The sequence below is a fragment of the Scyliorhinus canicula genome, chromosome 18, assembly GCF_902713615.1.
Source record: "Scyliorhinus canicula chromosome 18, sScyCan1.1, whole genome shotgun sequence".
Taxonomy (NCBI): Eukaryota; Metazoa; Chordata; class Chondrichthyes; order Carcharhiniformes; family Scyliorhinidae; genus Scyliorhinus; species Scyliorhinus canicula.
In genome coordinates, this window is record NC_052163.1 from 39580457 (window position 1) to 39600831 (window position 20375).

The 20375-nt window shown below is 42.5% G+C and overlaps 1 protein-coding gene across 1 annotated transcript in view; it reads left to right on the forward strand.

Moving 5' to 3' along the window:
* Positions 1 to 11385, forward strand: part of usp43a (ubiquitin specific peptidase 43a) — a 528525-nt gene extending 517140 nt beyond the window's left edge. Inside the window, exons 14-16 of the mRNA XM_038776890.1 lie at positions 3185 to 3343; positions 7028 to 7186; positions 9570 to 11385. Coding sequence (XP_038632818.1) covers positions 3185 to 3343; positions 7028 to 7186; positions 9570 to 10834 — 1583 coding nt within the window. The 3' untranslated portion in view covers positions 10835 to 11385. The remainder of the gene's footprint in view (positions 1 to 3184; positions 3344 to 7027; positions 7187 to 9569) is intronic.
* Positions 11386 to 20375: the final 8990 nt, after the last annotated feature.

The following is a 20375-nucleotide window of genomic DNA, read 5'->3' on the forward strand; positions in this document are numbered from 1 at the left end:
AAACCTTCGTGAGATCATGTTAATTCCCTTTGGGAATAAAGTCCCACCAGGAAGACCGTGAAGTTCCTCTGATAAGAGCAGCGGCATAATGGCTGATGATTAGGAATTATCTCAAGTAGGTGAGTAGCAGGAAGGCTTTGCTTGCAATCCCACAAAGGAAGAGAAGAGATAAGAAATGTGATCATGTGAAAGACCGTACAGAGGATGATTTAAGGAAACCAATTGCTTTTGATATAAGGTGCATATCAGAGCTGGAAATTGAAATGAAAAACTGCAGCATTTATGGGATTATATATCGTGTTTTCAGAAAATGCTGTACTCATAGGTGAAGCTGGGACAAACTGGTAGCTTCAAATGTGTTCACTGTTGGAATAGATGAGAGCATAATACATCATAGAAGTTCAGTGTTGATGGATGAAGTGATCCCATTCTTGTCCAGTAAAGCTGGTAAGCAAGTGAATATTCTGAGCAATATGGGGTCATTTCAATTTCTGATTGTGGCAGGTGATGGGTATTTCCCTCGAAATAATCTGCGATGTAAAAATGCATTGATACAGGTTATACTCCTTGTGTGACCAGTTTATTGTATAGAGCTAGTTTAAAATATGGTTTAATTTTTGGTATTGTTATTGTATCTTATGTTATTAAAGTAGTAACCTCCAACGAACAACACAGGAAGGTCTTCAATCTCTCTCTTAAGGATTTTTTTCCCCTACAAATTGAATAACTCCGGGGAGAGAACACACCTCAATCTGTCCTCACAAAATCGCTTGGATCATTCTCCACTTTGATGGCTGAAGTTTGTTCCTGATTAAGATTTCTTATCACTCTTTGCCATCACGGTTAAGAGACTTTATCATGCTAATCAGTTCTTCATATTTCACCTGATCAAGTGCCTTGCTATAATTAATCAAACAGATGAATACAGCTTTTATATCTCCTTAACTCTTTCTAATAGCATGTGTACCATAAAGATAGCATTTCTTGTTCCTCTGCCTTGTATGAAACCACGTTGGAGAGCTGAAATTCCTGGCCCCATTCATCATTTTTTTGCTCCTGGCCCTATTCATTAGTGCTCACAGATGCATCTTGGTAATGTGATTCATCAGACTGATGGTGCAAAGGATTTTGGGCAGCATGCTACCACAAGCGGCTAGCACTGTAGCTTCACAGCGCCACAGTTCCAGGTTCGATTCCCCGCTGTGTCACTGTCTGTGCGGAGTATGCACATTCTCCCTGTGTCTGCGTGGGTTTCCTCCGGGTGCCCTGGTTTCCTCCAAAAGACGTACCTGTTCGGTGGATTGGCCATGCTAAATTGCCCTAAGTGTCCTAAAAAGATTAGGAGGGGTTATTGGGTTCCGGGGCTAGGGTGGAAATAAGGGCTTAAGTGGGTCGGTGCAGACTCGATGGGGCGAATGGCCTCCTTCTGCACTGTATGTTCTATGTTCATTGCTCCAGAATTTTTAGGGAGCGTAATAAATATGGATTTATTTAAGTATTCTGGTATTTTCCCATGATGTAAACTTAATTAAAGATGAGAATCGCTGGGTCTCTTCCAAAGTCTTAACTTTTCATTTGTTTCATGACAATTTCATCTGGGCTGTTTACTTTATTGTATTTCATCTCATTATTGCTGTCCTTACTTCATTTTTCATTATCTTTGGACCATCCATATTTTTCTTAATCGTTGACTTTTCTTCTTGTCTGCCGTCCTCAAATAAGTCTTGTATGTATTCAGTCCAGATTGAAAGCACTAGGTCCCTTTCAACAATAACTTCCCCATGTTTCCCTTTGATACACCCAGCTCTTTATGTGATTACCCTCACGTCTTCACGCATTGTTCTTGAGTCTCTGATTTTACATTCATCTATTCCTTCACATTTTTGTTCAACCATTCTTTGTTACGATCCCAGCTGATGTTGGACAGTAAGGTCCCAGAATGGAATGCTGGCTCAATGGACCATAACTTTTATTTTTTGTTTAGAAATGTGCATGAAGGTGCTGCCAAAACAAAAGAGTAATGGCAACTCTCTAAATATGTTCTGGAATTGATACCTTGCAGCTCCAAAATACCCTGCAAAGATTTAAAGTTTAAAAAAATGCTATATGTCGATTTAGGCTTTCATGTTCATGGCCGTTAAAAATTAAGCTAACCTGCATCAGTATTCTACCAAAGTAACCTCAAACTATTTCACCCAATTTTGTTAGACAACAGCTCCATATTCATTCAATTACTACAGATGCCCTCACTTGCCATATAAGTGGCTTGCGGCACAGCAGCACAGTGGTTAGCACTGTTGCTTCATAGTGCAAGGGACCCTGGTTGGATTTCCAGCTTGGGTCACTGTCTATGCGGAGTCTGCACTTTCTCCCTGTGTCTGCGTGGGTTTCCTCCGGGTGCTCCGGTTTCCTCCCACAAATTCCCAAAGACGTGCTTGTTAGATTAATTGAACATTTTCTGAATTCTCCCTCTGTGTACCCGAACAGAGTGTGGCAACTAGGGGCTTTTAACAGTAACTCCATTGCAGTGTTAATGTAAACCTACCTGTGACACTTAATAAAGATTATTATTATTCAAGACGTCATATTTTTAATTAATGGGTTCTATCAATGATCTATAGCAGGGGTGGGCAAACTACGGCCCGCGGGCCGCATGCGGCCCGCCAAAGGTCTTTATGCGGCCCTCCAAGTTCAAGTCATTAAAAAAAACAATTTTTTATTTAAATTTAAGGTTAATGGGGGGGGCTGTTGGGTTACTGGTATAGGGTGGATACGTTGACTTGAGTAGGGTGATCATTGCTCGGCACAACATGTGTTTCATGTGAAGTTTCTACTTTAAAATATTAATTAATAAAAATTAATTGCTTTTTTTCTTTAAACTGAGTTACTTTGTTTTTCAAATAAATGTGTTTCGTGTAAAGTTTCTACTTTAAAATATTAATTAGTAAAAGTTAATTGCTTTTTTCTTCTTTAAAAACCTTTTATTTTGGCTATTTTAAATATAAATTATATTACTTAATATACTATGCGGCCATTTAAAATTGTGAATTTCTGAATGTGGCCCTTGCACGGAAAAGTTTGCCTACCCCTGATCTATAGTGTAACTGGGGTCTCGGTAAGTGAGAAACACTGAACCTTGCAGCTATTTTGTCCTGGTTCACTTATTCACCTCTTTATTTCTCAGCATACTGCAGAAACTCTGTGGATGGCCAGTGGTATGATTACGATGACAGTAATGCAGATTTGATTCCAGAAGGAGAGGTTTGCACACGCGGTGCCTACATTCTCTTTTACCAAAAGCGAAACACCATTCCACCCTGGTCAGCCAACAGCTCTGTGGCAGGTAGGTGGAATTTTGTTTTAATGTTTTTATTAGGGTTTGTACATGATATAAATACAGATATATACACAGAAAAACAAAACACAAAGGAAGCAGGAAACGTAACAAAACATTTACAAAACAATAAAACAGGGTAGAGTGGGCACCCGGGTGGTGCCCCAATGCTATTTCCATTTCTCGGTGCTGTTGCCTCGGCATCGGCCATTTTTCGGTTTATCTTCTCGTTTGTTCTTACTTTCCTTTGCCTTGCTGCGGTTGTTGTGGCCATTGTCTTCCCCTGTGCTCTCCCCTGTTTGTGTTCCCTTTTCTTTCCCCCATTCTGGCTCCCCTCTATTGTTCTCCCCTCCCTCCCCCCTTCTCTGCTACCCTCATTCTTGCCTGCTGGGTTTGGCTCCCCCTTCTTGCTCACCCCCCCCCCCCCCCCCCCCCCCCCCCAACCCCGCCCCTCGGGCCCTCCCTCACTTCCCTCTCTTCAATCTTGTCCTGGCTATTTACCCCTGGCTTCTGGCTACTTATTTCATTATGTGTTAGCCACAAACATGTCCCGAAAGAGTTGGGTGAATGGCTCCCATGTTTTGAGGAAGCCATCTTCCAATCCACGGATGGCAAATTTGATTTTCACCATTTGGAGAAATTCCAATAGAACAGACAGCCAGTCTGCAGCTTTAGGTGGTGCTGCTGACCACCAGCCACGCAGGATTCCACGGTGGACGATCGGGAGGCAAAGGCAAGGGAGTCCGCCCTCCTCCCTATGATGAGATCCGGCTGTTCTGATACCCCGTGTTAAATTAAGCATAGAAAGAGAATTAGAGAGGAAACAAAAGAGTGGATTAAAAGAGAAAGTGACAGAAAGGAAAAGCAAAAGTAATAAATGTATAAGCCTCCACAAACAGTTCACTACATGCAGGAATGAGATGCCAATTGTTCTCGTTCCGGGCCTCCCAAGCGTTAAGTGGTATTGCAGGAACATAACCTTGCCATTGGAAGTGCCTTTAGATTGCTAAGTAGCAGTCATAACGGCAGAGAGCCTAACTGGTTTTGAACAGAGCAAATGCAGCAATTTATTGAATCACAAGGGGTGGATGACGGAGAGCTTCCATTTTCACAAGCCTCAACGGCAAATTGTCCGAACAATTTGTGGTGGATGGTACCTCATGGTGCATGTGTTCCTCACCACATATTTGTGGGTTATTTACACACTAATGTCGGTGAGCTCATTTAACCTGTTGTTGGCGTGCCAACAATATTCCCAAGTATCTTACTTTCATTCAAGTCGACCAGTTAAAACAATATTGATCAAGAATATCTGCAACTTTAATAGTGAAGTCCTGGAGCCCAAACTAACTGTCAACAGTGTATCTCACCTGCACGCTGGGTTGTCCTAACCCATGGGTAAATTGTCATTTTGTGGGGGGTGGATGAGGATTTTCCATAGTCCCCGGTTGTCCCTATTGCCCCAGACTGACAAATGTTCACTCTGCAGCACCAGTAATAGAGTGTAAACATATTTTTCTTCTCTCTGCCTTTGCGGATGATTTGAAGTTGTTTTCTTCCATTTCGTTAGAACTACCACAAGCAGCCTAACCACAAGTAAAGCCCAGTCATGTTATGATTGTTAAGGATCTTAAATTTTGAAAACAGCTCAACATTATTTTGATCACCGAGGAAGGAGTTTCAGAAACCGATTACTGTATTGCAGCGATTGCTTGAGAAGTAAAAACGTGAGGTGCAGTCTTATTCTTAGCGCTTAACCTTTGACATACTCTAACTACCCTGTTCAGTACAAAGAGTACTTAGTGAAATATTGATCAGAAAAATTCAACTGTTCACGCCACTTCAAGCCATATTTTATTGATTATCAAGATCCTGTCATAACACTATAATTCTTAACATTTTATTCAAATAAAAATGTTACCTGTTTTAATTTTCCTCTTTTCTGAAAATAATGCCAACGAAACGACTGAAGCATCAAGTAATTGTTGTATTACATAAAAGAACAGCAATTTCAACATGTGGGTATATTGATGATACATTTTGAACTGGCGACTGTTAACAAATGCTCGCTAATTGTAACTTATCGTATGAAGAGAAAAATCCACTTGTCATTCTGAAACCTGTTTGCTGGTACAGATTAAGTCACCAGTTGAATATATCTCTTGCCTTCCCAAAGCTGTTTTTGGTACTTGAGATAAAAAAAACAAAGGCAGCTGTTTTTACATATTTTTAACCATGAGTGAAATAATTGTTTTTATACATATACACACACCCTGTTTTACATAACAGAAAATTCATTACTCGGTTTGAGATTCAGAGATTTCAGGTCCAACATTATCTAGGCCAATACTCAACAGGATCAGGCAGCTGAGATCTCGGATGCTGTCTGGTCTGCTGAATCTTTCCAGCATTTTCTGTTTCCATTCCAGATTTTTGGGTATTTTGTTCTTGAACTTTAGCTGAGTCCCTGGTTAATTCCTAACCGTGAATTGATGAAAAACTGTCTGCTTTCTGTGCTGTAACTGTCCACTTTGTTGTATGGACATATCATTAGACTGAAACCGTTTCCACCCCACCCACCCCATCAACAAAATTTCACGATCAGAATGAAAACAAAACATTTGATGAATTGCTTTCCAATTCTACAAAATAACTGAAACATGGGAGCCAATTTTAATAGCCTCCACCTGATGGAAACAAGTGCGGGGGGGTGTTCCTCATTATTGAGCTCTTCTGGAGTAGTAAATGGGAATCCACACAGGGAGAGGTAGGCTCCTGAGCAGGAGTGTTGTGTCGGCTCCCCCAATCAATCAAAACCTGCTGGGAGCTGAATTCTGGTCCAAGAACTCAGTGGGTAAGTTTAAAATATATTTTTCAGGTCTTCCGGTGGGCCAGGAGGAGTAAGAGTTCTCCTCTGGGCCTCACAAGGGGCTTTGGGCCACCTTTGAAAAGGTCTAACCCCCCCTAACTTTCACAGTCCCAAACTTTGGCACCCCATTAAATGCTAAAGGCCATCCCCACAGATCCCCATGCTATCAATCTGGCCAGCTGTCATGTGCGAGTCATTTTGTTTAACGAAGACCCCACCATTAAGATCGGAGGGCCTCTAGGCCCCAAGCCTTGTTTGGTTCTTCAGCCCAATACAGCACCCTCCCACCCCCAGTCTTCCAACTTCCCCTTTGTTATCAGGATCACAAATCTTGTGAGAGCTGTTCTGATCATGAGCCAATTGGAGAATAGTTGCCATAATGTATCTCTGAATACAATAAGGATAATATACTGGTATGGAGTACTTTTTGAATCAGTCATGAACAATGGCAAATGAATGAAACAGCAGCCTTGGGCTAGATGATGAACAAGTTGGTTTATTTGACTGGGGTGATTGTGCTGTGAAACTGAAGAATAAAGTTCTTGAAAAGATAAAATTCCCATAAGTGCAGTAACTAATGATTGATTTACATTTGGCCAAGAATATTATCCCAAGAATTTGGAAAAATAGCACCAACAAAAGGCAGTTGACTGATGAAGGCGTGCAGTTGCCTTAATTGCTCAGTTCAGATAATATTATCATCAGTTTTGTCATTCCCTATGTTGTTTCATGTGGAAGCAGACGTGAAATATTTTATGACTGTAAAGGTCGATTATAATCTTAATAACCATGTGGATTTGATTGAATTCTTTGGTTTTGTACAGGATCCACAAGTTCATCGATCTCTGATCATTGGCTTAACCGGCTTACTGGAGACAGCAAACGAGGGAGCTTGGTATCCCGTCTGTCCACTAATTGCACATCCCTCCCTTCATCTCCGGATTCTCCCGTCTTCCCAGATCATCCAGTAAAGGATAAAAATGGTATGGCTTGTTCCAGAAAATTAATCTTCGGGCATTGCTGGTGCCTTGTCTCTAGAGTCCTTGGACTTCTTGAACATGTGTAAATGTATGTTCTGGTTGACTTGAAATGTTCTATTACCAACTGTGCACAGGAGGCGCTTCGTCCCTGACTCTGCTGGTTTCCATGGTTATGTTCCCATGGTTGTGTATTTTTTTGTAATCACTAAGATCAACATTGTCAATCAGTTTATGTTTCCTTCAAAAGATTTGAAATGCTGCATCAATATCTTAATTGCAACACATTGGCCCAGAACGTCGGATCTCCGGGGCGTCGTACCCTGGAGATCCCCCAGAGGATCCAGTGGGGGAACCCTCTGAACTTCCGCACACAAGGAATACACAGGAATGTCTTGGGAAGTAGAAACATATGATGGTTAATTAACCCTCCACTGGGAACCATCCGACAGCCCGATTTAAATCCGAAACTTTGGATGGTTCAGACTGTTAGCAAACTAATTACCCAAGAAACGTTGGAAGATCCCCACATCAGGTGGCCTGTCAGCCAGTGTCCAGATGAGGATCTTAAGTTGGCAATTAGTTCCCACTTAAAGGCCTTATCTCGCCAGTACCAGGATTAAATCAGCATCAAGCAGCCTGACTGGCAGGTTTCCTTGTGCAGGGTGCTGTTGAGTGGGGGGGGGGGGGGGGGGGGGGGGGTTCTTGCCTAGTGGGTCCTCTAGGCCCATCAGAGAGTGCCCCAAGTTTTTAACCCTTCCTCCTCCAATATTGTACCGTTCCCCCACGCCGCTGAATTCACAAACTCCCCCTCGCCCTCCACTCTCACTAGTGCCTGCCAGCCTTGACACCTGGTATAATCCTCAAACACTTGCCCGAATGCTGATCTGACGACACGCAACGTTCCGGAGCTCCTCCCGCCTTTGATTGGCTTCCAGCTCTCTGGACAAAGCTTCCCGAGCTTAAGGGGCGGAAGTCCACTTCCCAACCGGAAGTCCACTTCTCAACCTATCAATAATGACTGCAGGCAGCTGCTGTTCTCTATGGTGAGCAAATCCACCCCCCCCCCCCCCTTAGCCAAGGCAGGGGAGGGGAATCAGGCACCTCATGTAATTCTGCCCATCGTGTTCTTTCTACTAAACCTAATCCTGTGGGTCTAAAAGTTGATGGGTACAAACAGTCTGCTGAAAGTCAGAACAAATCACAGAATCCTGCTGATTTGCATCTTACACATGTGATTTATGCCAATGCAAAAATTCACTGTCTTCAATAATTCAAAAACTATAGCCAGGATCTTCTCAACCAACTGACAAAGTGGTTAGCACTGCTGTCTCACAGCTCCACGGAGCCTGGTTCGGTTCCGGCCTTGGGTGTGCAGAGTTTGTACATCCTCCCCGTGTGTGTGTGGGTTTCCTCCGGGCGCTCCGCTTTCCTCCCACAGTCCAAAGATGTGCAGGTTAGGTGAATTGGCTGTGCTAAATTGCCCCTTAGTGTCGAACGGTTAGGTGGGGATAGGGCAGGGGATTGGGCCCAGGTAGGGTCTCTGTCGGAGAGTCGGTGCAAACCCGATGGGCTGAATGGCCTCCTTCAGCACTGTAGGGATTCTATGAACCAAGTGTGGCGTGAATCAGAATCCTGGGTCTTGGCAGTAAAGCAACAGGTTTGAAATTTGCCCCTGTGGCTGAGTCCAGGCACTAAAGAAATTGCCAGCCTTTCTCAACGAAGGTGATGGGCTAATTGACCAGATGCTTCTTTGAAAATGCTATTGACCCTCCTCTCCAAACCACCCTTTTAGTATTAGAAATAGGAGGAGGTCATCTTATCGCTGCCATATGAATGCATAATCACATTCCGTGTCACGTTAACCAAAATATTTTAGCAAAGACCTGGGAAGGCTCTGATTACCACGATTGAATGTGGTGGTTTTGCAAGCATGAAATCCTCACTCGCCGTTCTGCCTTTGCGCAATGTTGCATCAAATTTCACTGCTGTCCTTTTTAACAGTATGATTTTTACATAAACGTACGTTTTGCATTCACACACAAGTATAAAATTCAGATTCTCGATTTGAAGGCACTCGATGGAAGGAATAAAATTATTAATATGCTATGAAAAGCCCTGTAACCGATAATCAACCTGCCTGGTTTGAATTCAAAGAAAAGCTACGTAGTTAATTATTCCCTGGTGCATTCCCCATGAAAACGCCTCTACTCATCAGAGTCCACTTACCAACCAATCAGCACTCTTCACACACCATATTAATTGTTGTTCTTGGTATTATAATTGGTATTCTTGAGAATCTGCCTTGATGAGTGCAAGTCAGAAATCTTTGACAGCATGTTTCCGTTTTTTAGCAGTACTCAAATTGATAATCTGTTCATCTTCCCAGGTGGTTTTGAAATTCGACCGTTTGTGCGTGGTATTCAAGGCAGAAGTATTAGTATGAAGGGGTCAGCTGCACCGGCTGTGCCTAAAGATACACCTGCAAAAAATGCAACTTTACGTTGGTCACTGGGAGCCAAGGACAGGCCAAAATCAATTCCTGGTGCACTGGTTGAATATTTGGAATCTGGCCGTAGGCCGAGGTGCACAAAGGAGTCTATTGTACCAATAATGACAGGCACCACAGACTCTGACTCTGTGCCATCAACAGATAGACCAAAGCAGCCTAATTTAGATTGCCGTGTCGATGGTGCAAAACAGGCAGGAACAGGATCAACTGTAGACCAAAGCATCAATTCCACTGGAAGCCGGAATGGAGATGCACCTCTTGAGAGAATGCATGATTCATCAAACAGCCTTCGTTGTAGCCACAACAAAGAGAATTCCACAGATGAAAAGACGCATACACTGAGGAGAAATGGAAAACAAAGAGGCACTGGTACATTGCAGAGGAAATCATCTAAAATGGCACCTGACAAATCTGATGGGGTAAAAGGTCCATCACTTGTCAAAACAGAAGAACCTGCACAACCAAGAGAAGACAGAACATGCAATAGCTCCAGTGGACATGGTGTTGGCTCTATGGGCAGCTTGGCTCTAAGCGACACTTTGAAGAGAAGAAAAGGACACCCCCATGGCAGCCAAAAACTTGAAAAGTCTCTCTCCTTGAGGAGTACCGATCTCGAACCAATGTTGTCGCCAAGTCTTCAGGAAGCAAATAAAGGGAGTAAAGCAGAAGAAGCCAAACTAAATGAGAGAAAGTTTTCATTTCTGAAAACAAACCTTTTGAAGAAGGACTTTAAAAGACAAAGCGAATTGGAGAAATGTTGGACTGCCGAGAATGTCAACATACCTTCAAGCATATCTCTCTCCAATGGGGCTTTGAATGGTAAGCACAGAGTAGAGTCTCTCGGTGAGAGCAGGGCAAAACCCGCAGCGAATGGAGCCCGAAGTTCTGCCAAATACAGGGAGGGATTGAATAACAGCAAAATAAACATGACTGGAGAAGAAATTAGACGATCACAGAGTTCATCCAACATAATGATCAAGGACGAGTTGACTTTGAAGAGGTCAACATCACTCCAGAAGCCAGGAGCAATGCCCCAACAGGCCAGAAACCTAAATGCGGAAAGATACAATACACTACAGAGGATGAGATACAGCACTTCCTCTTTGGGAAGGAAAAAACTGGTGCCTGAATCAAGTTTTTAAAAGGTATTATAACTGTAGATGGATTGAACACAATGAAGTAGTTTTATAATTAGCTGCACTATTTTTTTCTGTGACCTGTTTTGCATTCTTCAATTAATAGCCAATATTTGTAAATAATGTTTGACGTTTTACAGATATCTAAGGACAAACATCAGATATATAGATTTGCTAACTTTGTGTGATATGAGAGCTCATAACTTTCCTTTTAAAAAGCAATTTGCTCATTTTAATCAGGATGCAATAAGACTTTAATGTTGGGGAACCTCAAAAGTAATATTAGAAACATATATCTGTCTCATATTAATGAATTTTAATCACTGCTTTGTTATAAAAGGATACTTTTGTAAAACATAAATTTGTATTGTCAATACGTTTTAACAATGTAACCAAAAATGTTAATATTTACAGGAGAAAGTGTACAGTTGTCTTATTTTGCTGCCTAAGATCAAATGTCAGCTGTTAACATCTGTTCTGTATTAAATTATCATTTATGTAAGGGAACATGGCACAAGCTTTCATATTGATTAAAAACACTTTTGAGTACCTTCCAATTGTTGTAAAAACAAATGCCTTTTTTGTTTAGGAAATGGAACTAACAAGCTGCACCGCTCGGGCCAGCAACATTTTCTGTTGTTCTCCCCAGTTTAGATTTTTCTGACGCTCGTGGCTAATGTTTAGAGGCCACAATTCCATGAAGTTGCCCGATCTTTTGAAACCGTGCCAAACAGATCATTCTTCTTCTGTAAGTCTTGGAAAATTATTCAACTTTAGAGTCATCATAATGAAGTCAGCCAACTCCGCAACAACTGGCAATTCAACTTGGTACCTTCTTGGCTCCATTTTGGACATTGCATACACCAGCTGAATCATCGGGGAGCACCCAGTTACCAACTTTAATTGGAAAGGAATGTGAGCGCTCTTTGAATTCTGGCATTGAACCAAGTCATCGCTAGTTGTCAGGAATTATCTTGCTTGTAAATTTTACATTTTATCACTCAAGGTTGTTAGAGACATGGATAACAATAATGCATCCTTCAGCATCCTTTTGTGATTTGGCATATAAAAGCCGGGTCATAATTGACCAATTTAATCCAATGATTCAATCATGTCAATGTTTACAGCCCTGTCAAGTAATGAGTTGGAAAATGCATGTGGAGTTATTTACCTCACACATATTGCGCTGCTGAAACAGATAATTGGGCAAGAAAGGCTGAGAACATATAGCAAAATTACTTAAAGTTTGATCAGTTAGAAAAATGTGGAATAGAGAATTAATGTCAATGTAAATTGATAACGCTAAAAATTCAGAAGATTACCTTTTGGTGCATAGATTGCTGGGTCTATGAAAGATCCATTACTCCTAATACCCTGGTTTTTTTACGTAGCCTGAAGATGGTTCTTTTTTTACTGTTTGAGGATTATTGCTGAGTCTTTTTCCACCAGCCTTTCTAGCAGTGCATTTCAGATCGTAGCTTGCTGAGTAAAGAAACGCCTCCTCATTTCCCCTCATGTTCTTTGCAGTCTGATCTGGAATGTAAACATGATGCTTTTCTTCCCTCATGCAGGTCAGGAGTATACAATGCAGAAGCCCATACTAATTCCAGCATACAAGCTCTCAGGCCTACCATGACAGTCAACTCCCGTGAAGGGGTAAACTTTGGGGTGTGAAAACTGTGCTTTATGGTCGACACCAATAAAGAATGTTGGGAGGTAGCATGAAGTGTTCCCTCTAGCTGCAGCTGGAGGGGTTAAGTATTGCATGAAGCCAAAATAAGTTGTTCAATTGCATTCAAACAAATTACCCGAGCTCAAAAGATGGACTTTGTGAATTCACATTGGGTTGTCTGGCAGGAGAGAAACCCCAGCACCCTTCATGAAATTGAAACGAGCAGACTAACTGGAGGGGTAAGAAACAAGTGCACAGGTTCAAGACGAAAGTCAATTGGTGCAAGCATGAAGTGGTTCAGAGGATGCGCAGGTAGAAAGATAAGGAGCATCACAATGGGCTGAAGTAAAAGTGCCACATCTGTTCACCAGGGGCTTTGAGCAAACAATAGGCAGAATAAAAGGACAATCAGTGCCTTCATACACTTTAACCTTATTCGTGAAGGCCTTCCCTTCTCAACCTTGCCCCTCGCCTGAGGTGTGATCCTCAGGTTTTATAGAATTTACAGTGCAGAAGGAGAGCATTTGGCCCATCGAGTCTGCACCGGCTCCTGGAAAGAGCACCCCCACCCAAGGTTAACACCTCCACCCTATCCCCATAACCCAGTAACCCCACCCAACACTAAGGGCAATTTTGGACACTAAGGGCAATTTATCATGGCCAATCCACCTAACCTGCACATCTTTGGACTGTGGGAGGAAACCGGAGCACCCGGAGGAAACCCACGCACACACGGGGAGGATGTGCAGACTCCGCACAGACAGTGACCCAAGCCGGAATCGAACCACCGGTCAGCTCTCCCCCTCAAAATGGAAAGCAGCCTGTGGTCATTTGGGACGATGGCGACTTTGCCTTACCTTTACAACTTAACCTGATACAGGAAGATTTATTGGCTACACGATTAGCAAGCAGAGGTCTATTAGACGTAACCCATAACTTTTTACCAAATGATTTCACCAAATTGAACCTTGATAGGAATTTATATTAAGAATAGCTTTTATAAAATGCAACAAACTCTAAGATAAGTCGGATAAGGAAGTATAGGCTGAAAGGTGAGTGTCATCATCTTTAAAGCAAATACTTAATGCATCTTAATTTGCAGATTTGAGGTACAATGCAGATTGGGAAGTTGTAAAATGACTTATTTTGTTGCATATAATTTGAGACCGGAAACAAGTAAAATGTAACAGAGCTCAGAGCTGCAATTAAAGAAAACTGTCAACAGACGTGGACAATTGATTGGAATTGTAGTTAAGGGAAGTAAATATAATATCTTAACTTGTAGAATAGTTACAGCACTTTCAGGATATGATTTCAGAAGGGTTATTGGTACGGTTGCCTCAAAACCACAACTCGGTGATGTTTGAGCAACCAATTAATTGGCAGCATCATTCATGCATGCTGCAGAATGGAGAAGTGAATGACCAGGCAGGTATCCCATATTGACTGACTCATCAGCCCAGTTAATTCAAGGCAGTCTGTCTGTCTGAAGTGTGCAGGTCAAGGAAGAGCAATGCAACATAAATTAAGTGACATAGGTAGAATAATTTGAAACGCAAAACATAATTTCAGACCTGAAAGGGAGTCTGAGACAAGTAAGGGAGGCGAGGAGCCACAGTGAAACATGAAGCTGCTGTGTGTGGGTATTAGCACTAATTCAGGAGTCTGCTGTCATGTGCATGAAGCCCAGAAGGTAAAAGACGGGGGGGGGGATATTCTGGCCGTTCACGCTGGTGGGGATCTTACGGTCGCACCAATGGTGCAATCCCGCCACGGGTTTCCTGGTGGCAAGGGGTGCGTTCATCGGGAAACCTCATTACCAATAGCGGCAACAGAAGATTTCCACCACCAGCCACTGGCAAACTACCCTCTGTCGCTGCAGAGAATACTGGTCTGAAATGGTGTTGTACACTTTAAAATGAAGCTGCCGAAAAACGGGAGTACTGGTGCAAACTGTTTTCTTCCTTCTGGGAGGGGTGCAATGACCCCAATGCAAGAAGTGTGTTCCCATAATGAAGCTCAATCCAAATATTTTTTTTTTTTTTTTTTTAATAAATTTAGATTAGCCAATTATTTTTTCCAATTAAGGGGCAATTTAGCGCGGCCAATCCACCTACTCTGCACATTTTTGGGTTGTGGGGGCGAAACCCACGCAGACACGGGGAGATCAATCCAAATATAACAATATCCTACAGTAGAGTTGCAGAGCACAGCATACAACCTCATACTGGTACATCCATGTTTGAGACAGAACATAGTTTCATTTCCTTGAAGTGAGGACACTGGTGAGGCCTGCATTTACTGCTTATCCTGACTTGCCCTTATAAAGTTTGCAGGCTTGCTAGGCTATTTCAAAGGACCCTTTGGAATCAACCACTTTGGTGTGAGTGTGGATTTGCTCATGGGTCAGATGGGGTAATGACCCAAAGACTATTAGTGAGTCGGGTGGGTTTTTAATGACAATCCAGAAGGTTCAATGGCACTTTGACAAAACAGTGTTTTTGTTACCTAAATTGTATAGGCTGAATTCACATTTTCAAATGGTCATGGCTGGAGTGGACTTACATTCTTGGACATTATTCTTCCAGGCCTCTGAATTACTGATCCAATAACATGAACTACTATTCTATCCTACCTGACCTTTAACAGTATATAATGCTGAGGCACTTTCATGGTCTTGTAAGCGTATTAAATACACCCATAGTTAATACGTGGTTAGTGTATGCAAATTGGTGGATCAGTGTAATGGCAGCAAGTATTCCAGTTGTTCTGGTTGGTATTCTCTTAGGCTATAAGTAAAAATTATGAAGTTCTAACCAGTTCAGTTAATAAGGAGAAAGCAATCAGTGAAAGAAGAGGCTTCAGTTTCGCTCGGCCCAAAGAAACTTCTGACTCAGGAACAGCAAATAATCTTGGTCCGAAATTTTAAGGTTTTGTCTGCAGCTAAACTGGATTTGTACGCCTTTTGCCATTTCTCCCATTAAGAATAATGCAACACAGGGTGGCACGGTGGCGCAGTGGTTAGCACTGCTGCCTCATGGCACCAAGAACCTGGGTTCGATCCCTGCACCGGGTCACTGCCCATGTGGAGTTTGCACATTCTCCCCATGTCTGCGTGGGTTTCACCTCCATAACCCTAGGATGTGCAGGGTTTGTGAATTGGCCACGCTAAATTGCCCCTTAATTAGAAAAAAAGAATTGGGTCCTCTAAATTTATTTTTAAAAGGAGAATGATGCAACATGTTGGTACTTAGGTGTATAATGTTTTTACAGTGTGTACAACCCACTGTCCAGAATGAGCATCATGGGTCAGGCAGCGTATCCAGTAGTTTAGTGGTTATAGTGCTGGTCATGGAATCCAGAGATCCCACATTCAAATTACATCAAGGCAAGTTGTGAAATTGAATTTGACAGATTTGTCAATTTGTGAGATAGTATCAGAACATTATCATGAATGCTTGCTTCCTGTTTTAAAAAAAAGTCAATTATCGGTATAAACTTCATCTTCCTGTTCATAATGCTCTTAAAGTTTTGAGACCTAAGTGATATGATGGAAAAGTTTAATGTTTAGTTATTTTCACATTTATAATTACCAATATCCAAGTTGACCCAATGGTGGTAATCTGAATTCCAAATACTGCCACATTGTGGTTGGAGTATGACCTTCTCATTGGTCTTTGCTAATGCTGCCCTTGTTATTCAGCAGCCATCTCTAGCCTTCTCAAAGACAGATCGCTCTCCTCATAGCCTGACCATCCAGACTTCAAAGCAGGTTTCAACCTCAGCCACAATTTGAACCTTACCCATGACAGCACCACCTCCTCCCCCCCCCCCCCCCCCCCAACACACATATATTTCTAACCAGAATTTGGCCACAGACTATTGTTATGCCACCCCTGGGCTAGGGTCCAGTCAATATGGGCAGCACGGTAGCATTGTGGATAGCACAATCGCTTAACAGCTCCAGGGTTCCAGGTTCGATTCCGGCTTGGGTCACTGTCTGTGCAGAGTCTGCACATCCTCCCCGTGTGTGCGTGGGTTTCCTCCGGGTGCTCCAGTTTCTTCCCACAGTTCAAAGATGTGCAGGTTAGGTGGATTGGCAATGATAAATTGCCCTTAGTGTCCAAAATTGCCCTTAGTGTTGGGTGGGGTTACTGGGTTATGGGGATAGGGTGGAGGTGTTAATCTTGGGTAGGGTGCTCTTTCCAGGTGCAGACTCGATGGGCCGAATGGCCTCCTCTGCACTGTAAATTCTATGAAATTCCAGCCCCCTTTAACAGAGTTGTAACACAATATTTTTTAGAAAAATACCCGAAGCCTTTGGCCCTTGGCTGCCCAATAATTACAGCCACCAGATCTGTCAATGTAAAGACAATCACTTTTTTTTATAACAAGCAGTATAATGCAGCAAATAAAACTGGTTAACTATTATCTAATTCCTAAACCCCCACTTTAACTTGCCACACCCTCTGCGCACGCACACACAAGACAGACAAACACAGAGGGAAGAAGAGGAGTGTATAATAATAACTTATCAGGATAAAAGTCTTTGTTTCAAATGATTATTTCCAGCACACTGTGCTTCAATCCAGGCTTTCAGGTTGAGATTTCTGCTTTCCGGTCTGTAAGGGTTTTCACTGTAGATTCATTCAAGTCTCTGCAGTTTCAGAAATACAGCATCTTACATCCTTTCTGGAGAGAGAGAGAGAAGAGAGCAGGTCCTTCCCCTGCTTGCCCAGGATTCAAATGGAATTCCTTGTGTCTCTGAAAATCACCACTCGAGTAGGACCCTATCGCTATCTGTTACCGGGCAGAGTATGACCATTTGGCCAATTCACCAGTCAACCAATCGAACTGGGTCCCATTCCATTTCTCAGGTGCCGAAAAGTCTGAGCTCTCCTGTCAGAAAAACCAGCGGCATATACGATGCTGCAACTTTTTGAATTCCTCATTCTGTCTGCTGATTCATTTAAGATATATGACCATTATGCATCCATGGATCAAAATGATAATTGCAAAAATAAAGAAAGGGGAAATAAAGGAATCAACAGGAAGAACCCTTACACTATGACTTGTCCCCTAATATGGACCTGTCATACCATCTACAATCAACACAGGATATGACAGCCTGAGAGCAGGTTCGAACCTGCACCCTCCACATGCATCAAGTATATCCCCTGAGGTTCAGCTGTGCCCTGCACCCTCCACCTTGATTCTCAACATCTATATGAGCAAGGCCGAGTGCTACCCCTAAAGCCTTGGTGGGTTCTCTCCACTGCCTCCACAGTTCACCCTAATTGGCTGGCTGTTATTCAACCTGCCTCAGTGCTCTATAGTCGCAAGTTCAGTATCATGTTTTTGACCGACCAGCTTAATGTGGATTTCAACTGAAAATAATGAAAATTAGGTCAATGTTTCATCTGATGACTGACTGTTGCCTCCAGCAAGCATTTTCAAGCGGAAGAATCATATTTGTTCTTCAGGTACTGTAGCGAAGCTGAATGGAAAAGTTAAGGAGGTGGGTTGCATTGGCAGAGTTCTGGATTCACAACACAGGAGGTTGCTGGTTTCAATCCAGATATCTCACATTTTGAATTCCCTTTCTTGATATGTGTCACTATTTCACAGCCAGACTGTTGGAGATAAAGCTGAACCTTGCCAAACCAATTTCCTCTCTATCTCTTCCCTACCTCACCCATGCAGACTGTGCCATCTGTTCAAGATGTTTTGATCAAACCAGAGAGAGTGTGTGGAAGAAAGACATGGTAAGAGGGAGGAGCATGGGGAAAATATTGCAAAAGGCTTTCATTGCTTTTATGTCCCAACAAAAGCATCTTCCTAATATTGGGACCTGAATATTAGTGAATGTTACATTTGGAATCTGTTAGAATCAAACGCAAATGAGATTCGCTGGTGATCTTTTTGTTTGACAGGGGATGAAACTGGAAGGCATAACCTGGTTTCCAGGAGAAATCAGCCCATAGCACAAGAAGATTTTCAATTTGCAGACTGTTTCTACATTGAGGAAGAGACCAACAAAGCAACCAACCTGTCCTGTAGTTAATCTGAGTATTTGTTGCTATATGTGGATTAAAAGATTTGAGCAATTTTCACTCTTGCAGTGCAGTTACTCTCAGAGCAAGTACGGGCAATAAATGTTCAGAGTTGTGCTCGTTTATGCAATGTGTGTCACTGTGTAACACAGAGTTACGATCAAAATAGACACGTTCAATCTCTAGTAGGTACAACGTCTGCACAGGAAGTTAATGTCTAGACATTGAATGTTCAATTTGGGGTAAACCAGAAGGTAAGGTGAATAGGTTAAAGTTGTCTTGAGGAACAATACCAGTTTGTTTGTCATAGATGTAGTATTTGGGAGAGGCATCTAATTTATCCTCCTTTTCACTGCAGCAGGGCATGTCCCATGATTCAGGCATGTTCATGCACTTTGAAGTTTTAAATATTGTTGCCCACAGAGTTTCTGGAGGTGTGAGCTGCTGGTGGTGCAACAACAACAATTGAGCATCTGGGGTCTTGTTGAATGATCCGGCTGACGGTGCATCTCCTCAACTACGATTTTTAAGGATTTTGAAATAAGCAGATGAAGGTTGGAAAGTTAGTGAAAAAATTGACCCAAATTTTGTGCAGCTGCCGAGCTGTCAGAAAGCTGCTCACAAACACCTAGCAGGCTCGAGAGCTTAGATTTCCTCATTTCTGATGTGAATTTCAATTTCCTGGCATCTACACAGTGCCATCCACCAAGACAGCAGGCAGACTGATCAGCCAATCAGATTGAAGAATTCTCATTGATGGCAAAGCAGGGACAGGGAATATAAAACACATGTAAATTAGTTTATAATAATAATCTTTGTTAGTGTCACAATCGGCTTATAATAACACTGCAATGAAGTTACGGTGAAAATCCCCTAGTCACCTCCAGGTTTGGGTACACAGAGGGAGAATTTAGAATGTCCAATTCAGCTAACAACACGTATTTCAGAACTTGTGGGAGGAAACGCATGCAGATACGGGGAGGACGTGCAGACGCCGCACAGACAGTGACCCAAGCCTGGGACCCTGGCGCTGTGAAGCCACAGTGCTTACCACTGTGCTGCTGGGTTTACAGAAAGTGAAATACAGATTGGAACATGCACATGGGTTACTGGAAGAAACGTAAATGTCAGAAGAAAAACTTGTACAATTAGGGCCAGAGAGGTTGCTCAGCAATAATTATGATTTTGGGGTGGCACAGTGGTTAGCACTACTACCTCACAGCACCAAGGACCCGGGTACGATTCTGACCTCGGATAACTGTGAAGTTTGCACATTCTTCTCTTGCCTGCGTGGGTTTCCTCCGGGCGCTCCGGTTTCCTCCCACAGTCCAAAGATGTGCAGGTTAGGTGGATTGGATGTGGTAAATTGTCCCTAGATGGAGTTACAAGGAGGTAGGATGTGAGATTGGGCAGAGGTTAGGATGCTCTTTCAGAGGGTCGGTGCAGACTTGATGGGCCAAATGGCCTCCAGCACTGTAGCGATTCTATGATTCTAGTATACCATTAAAAACTCAGTTACCACTAACTGAAGAAACATTAACATTTTCATTGTTTATTTACTGTGATAATGTATTATTGGCTGAAGTTCATGACAAATCAGTGATTTCTAACGATTCCAGTAGTGAAGACTGCAAGGGTTCAACAGAGCAACAGGGATGCGGGACAACTACATTTGGATTCCTGAGTCTAACTGCGGCTGCCCGAAGTTGCTGTCCGTTTTGCACAGTAATGACAAAGATTACTGGCATTGGAACCACAAATTCCCGGCCAATGTTAAATCAGGTACTGAAAGAGTTATAAAGAGCTGGAAAGAAAGATGACA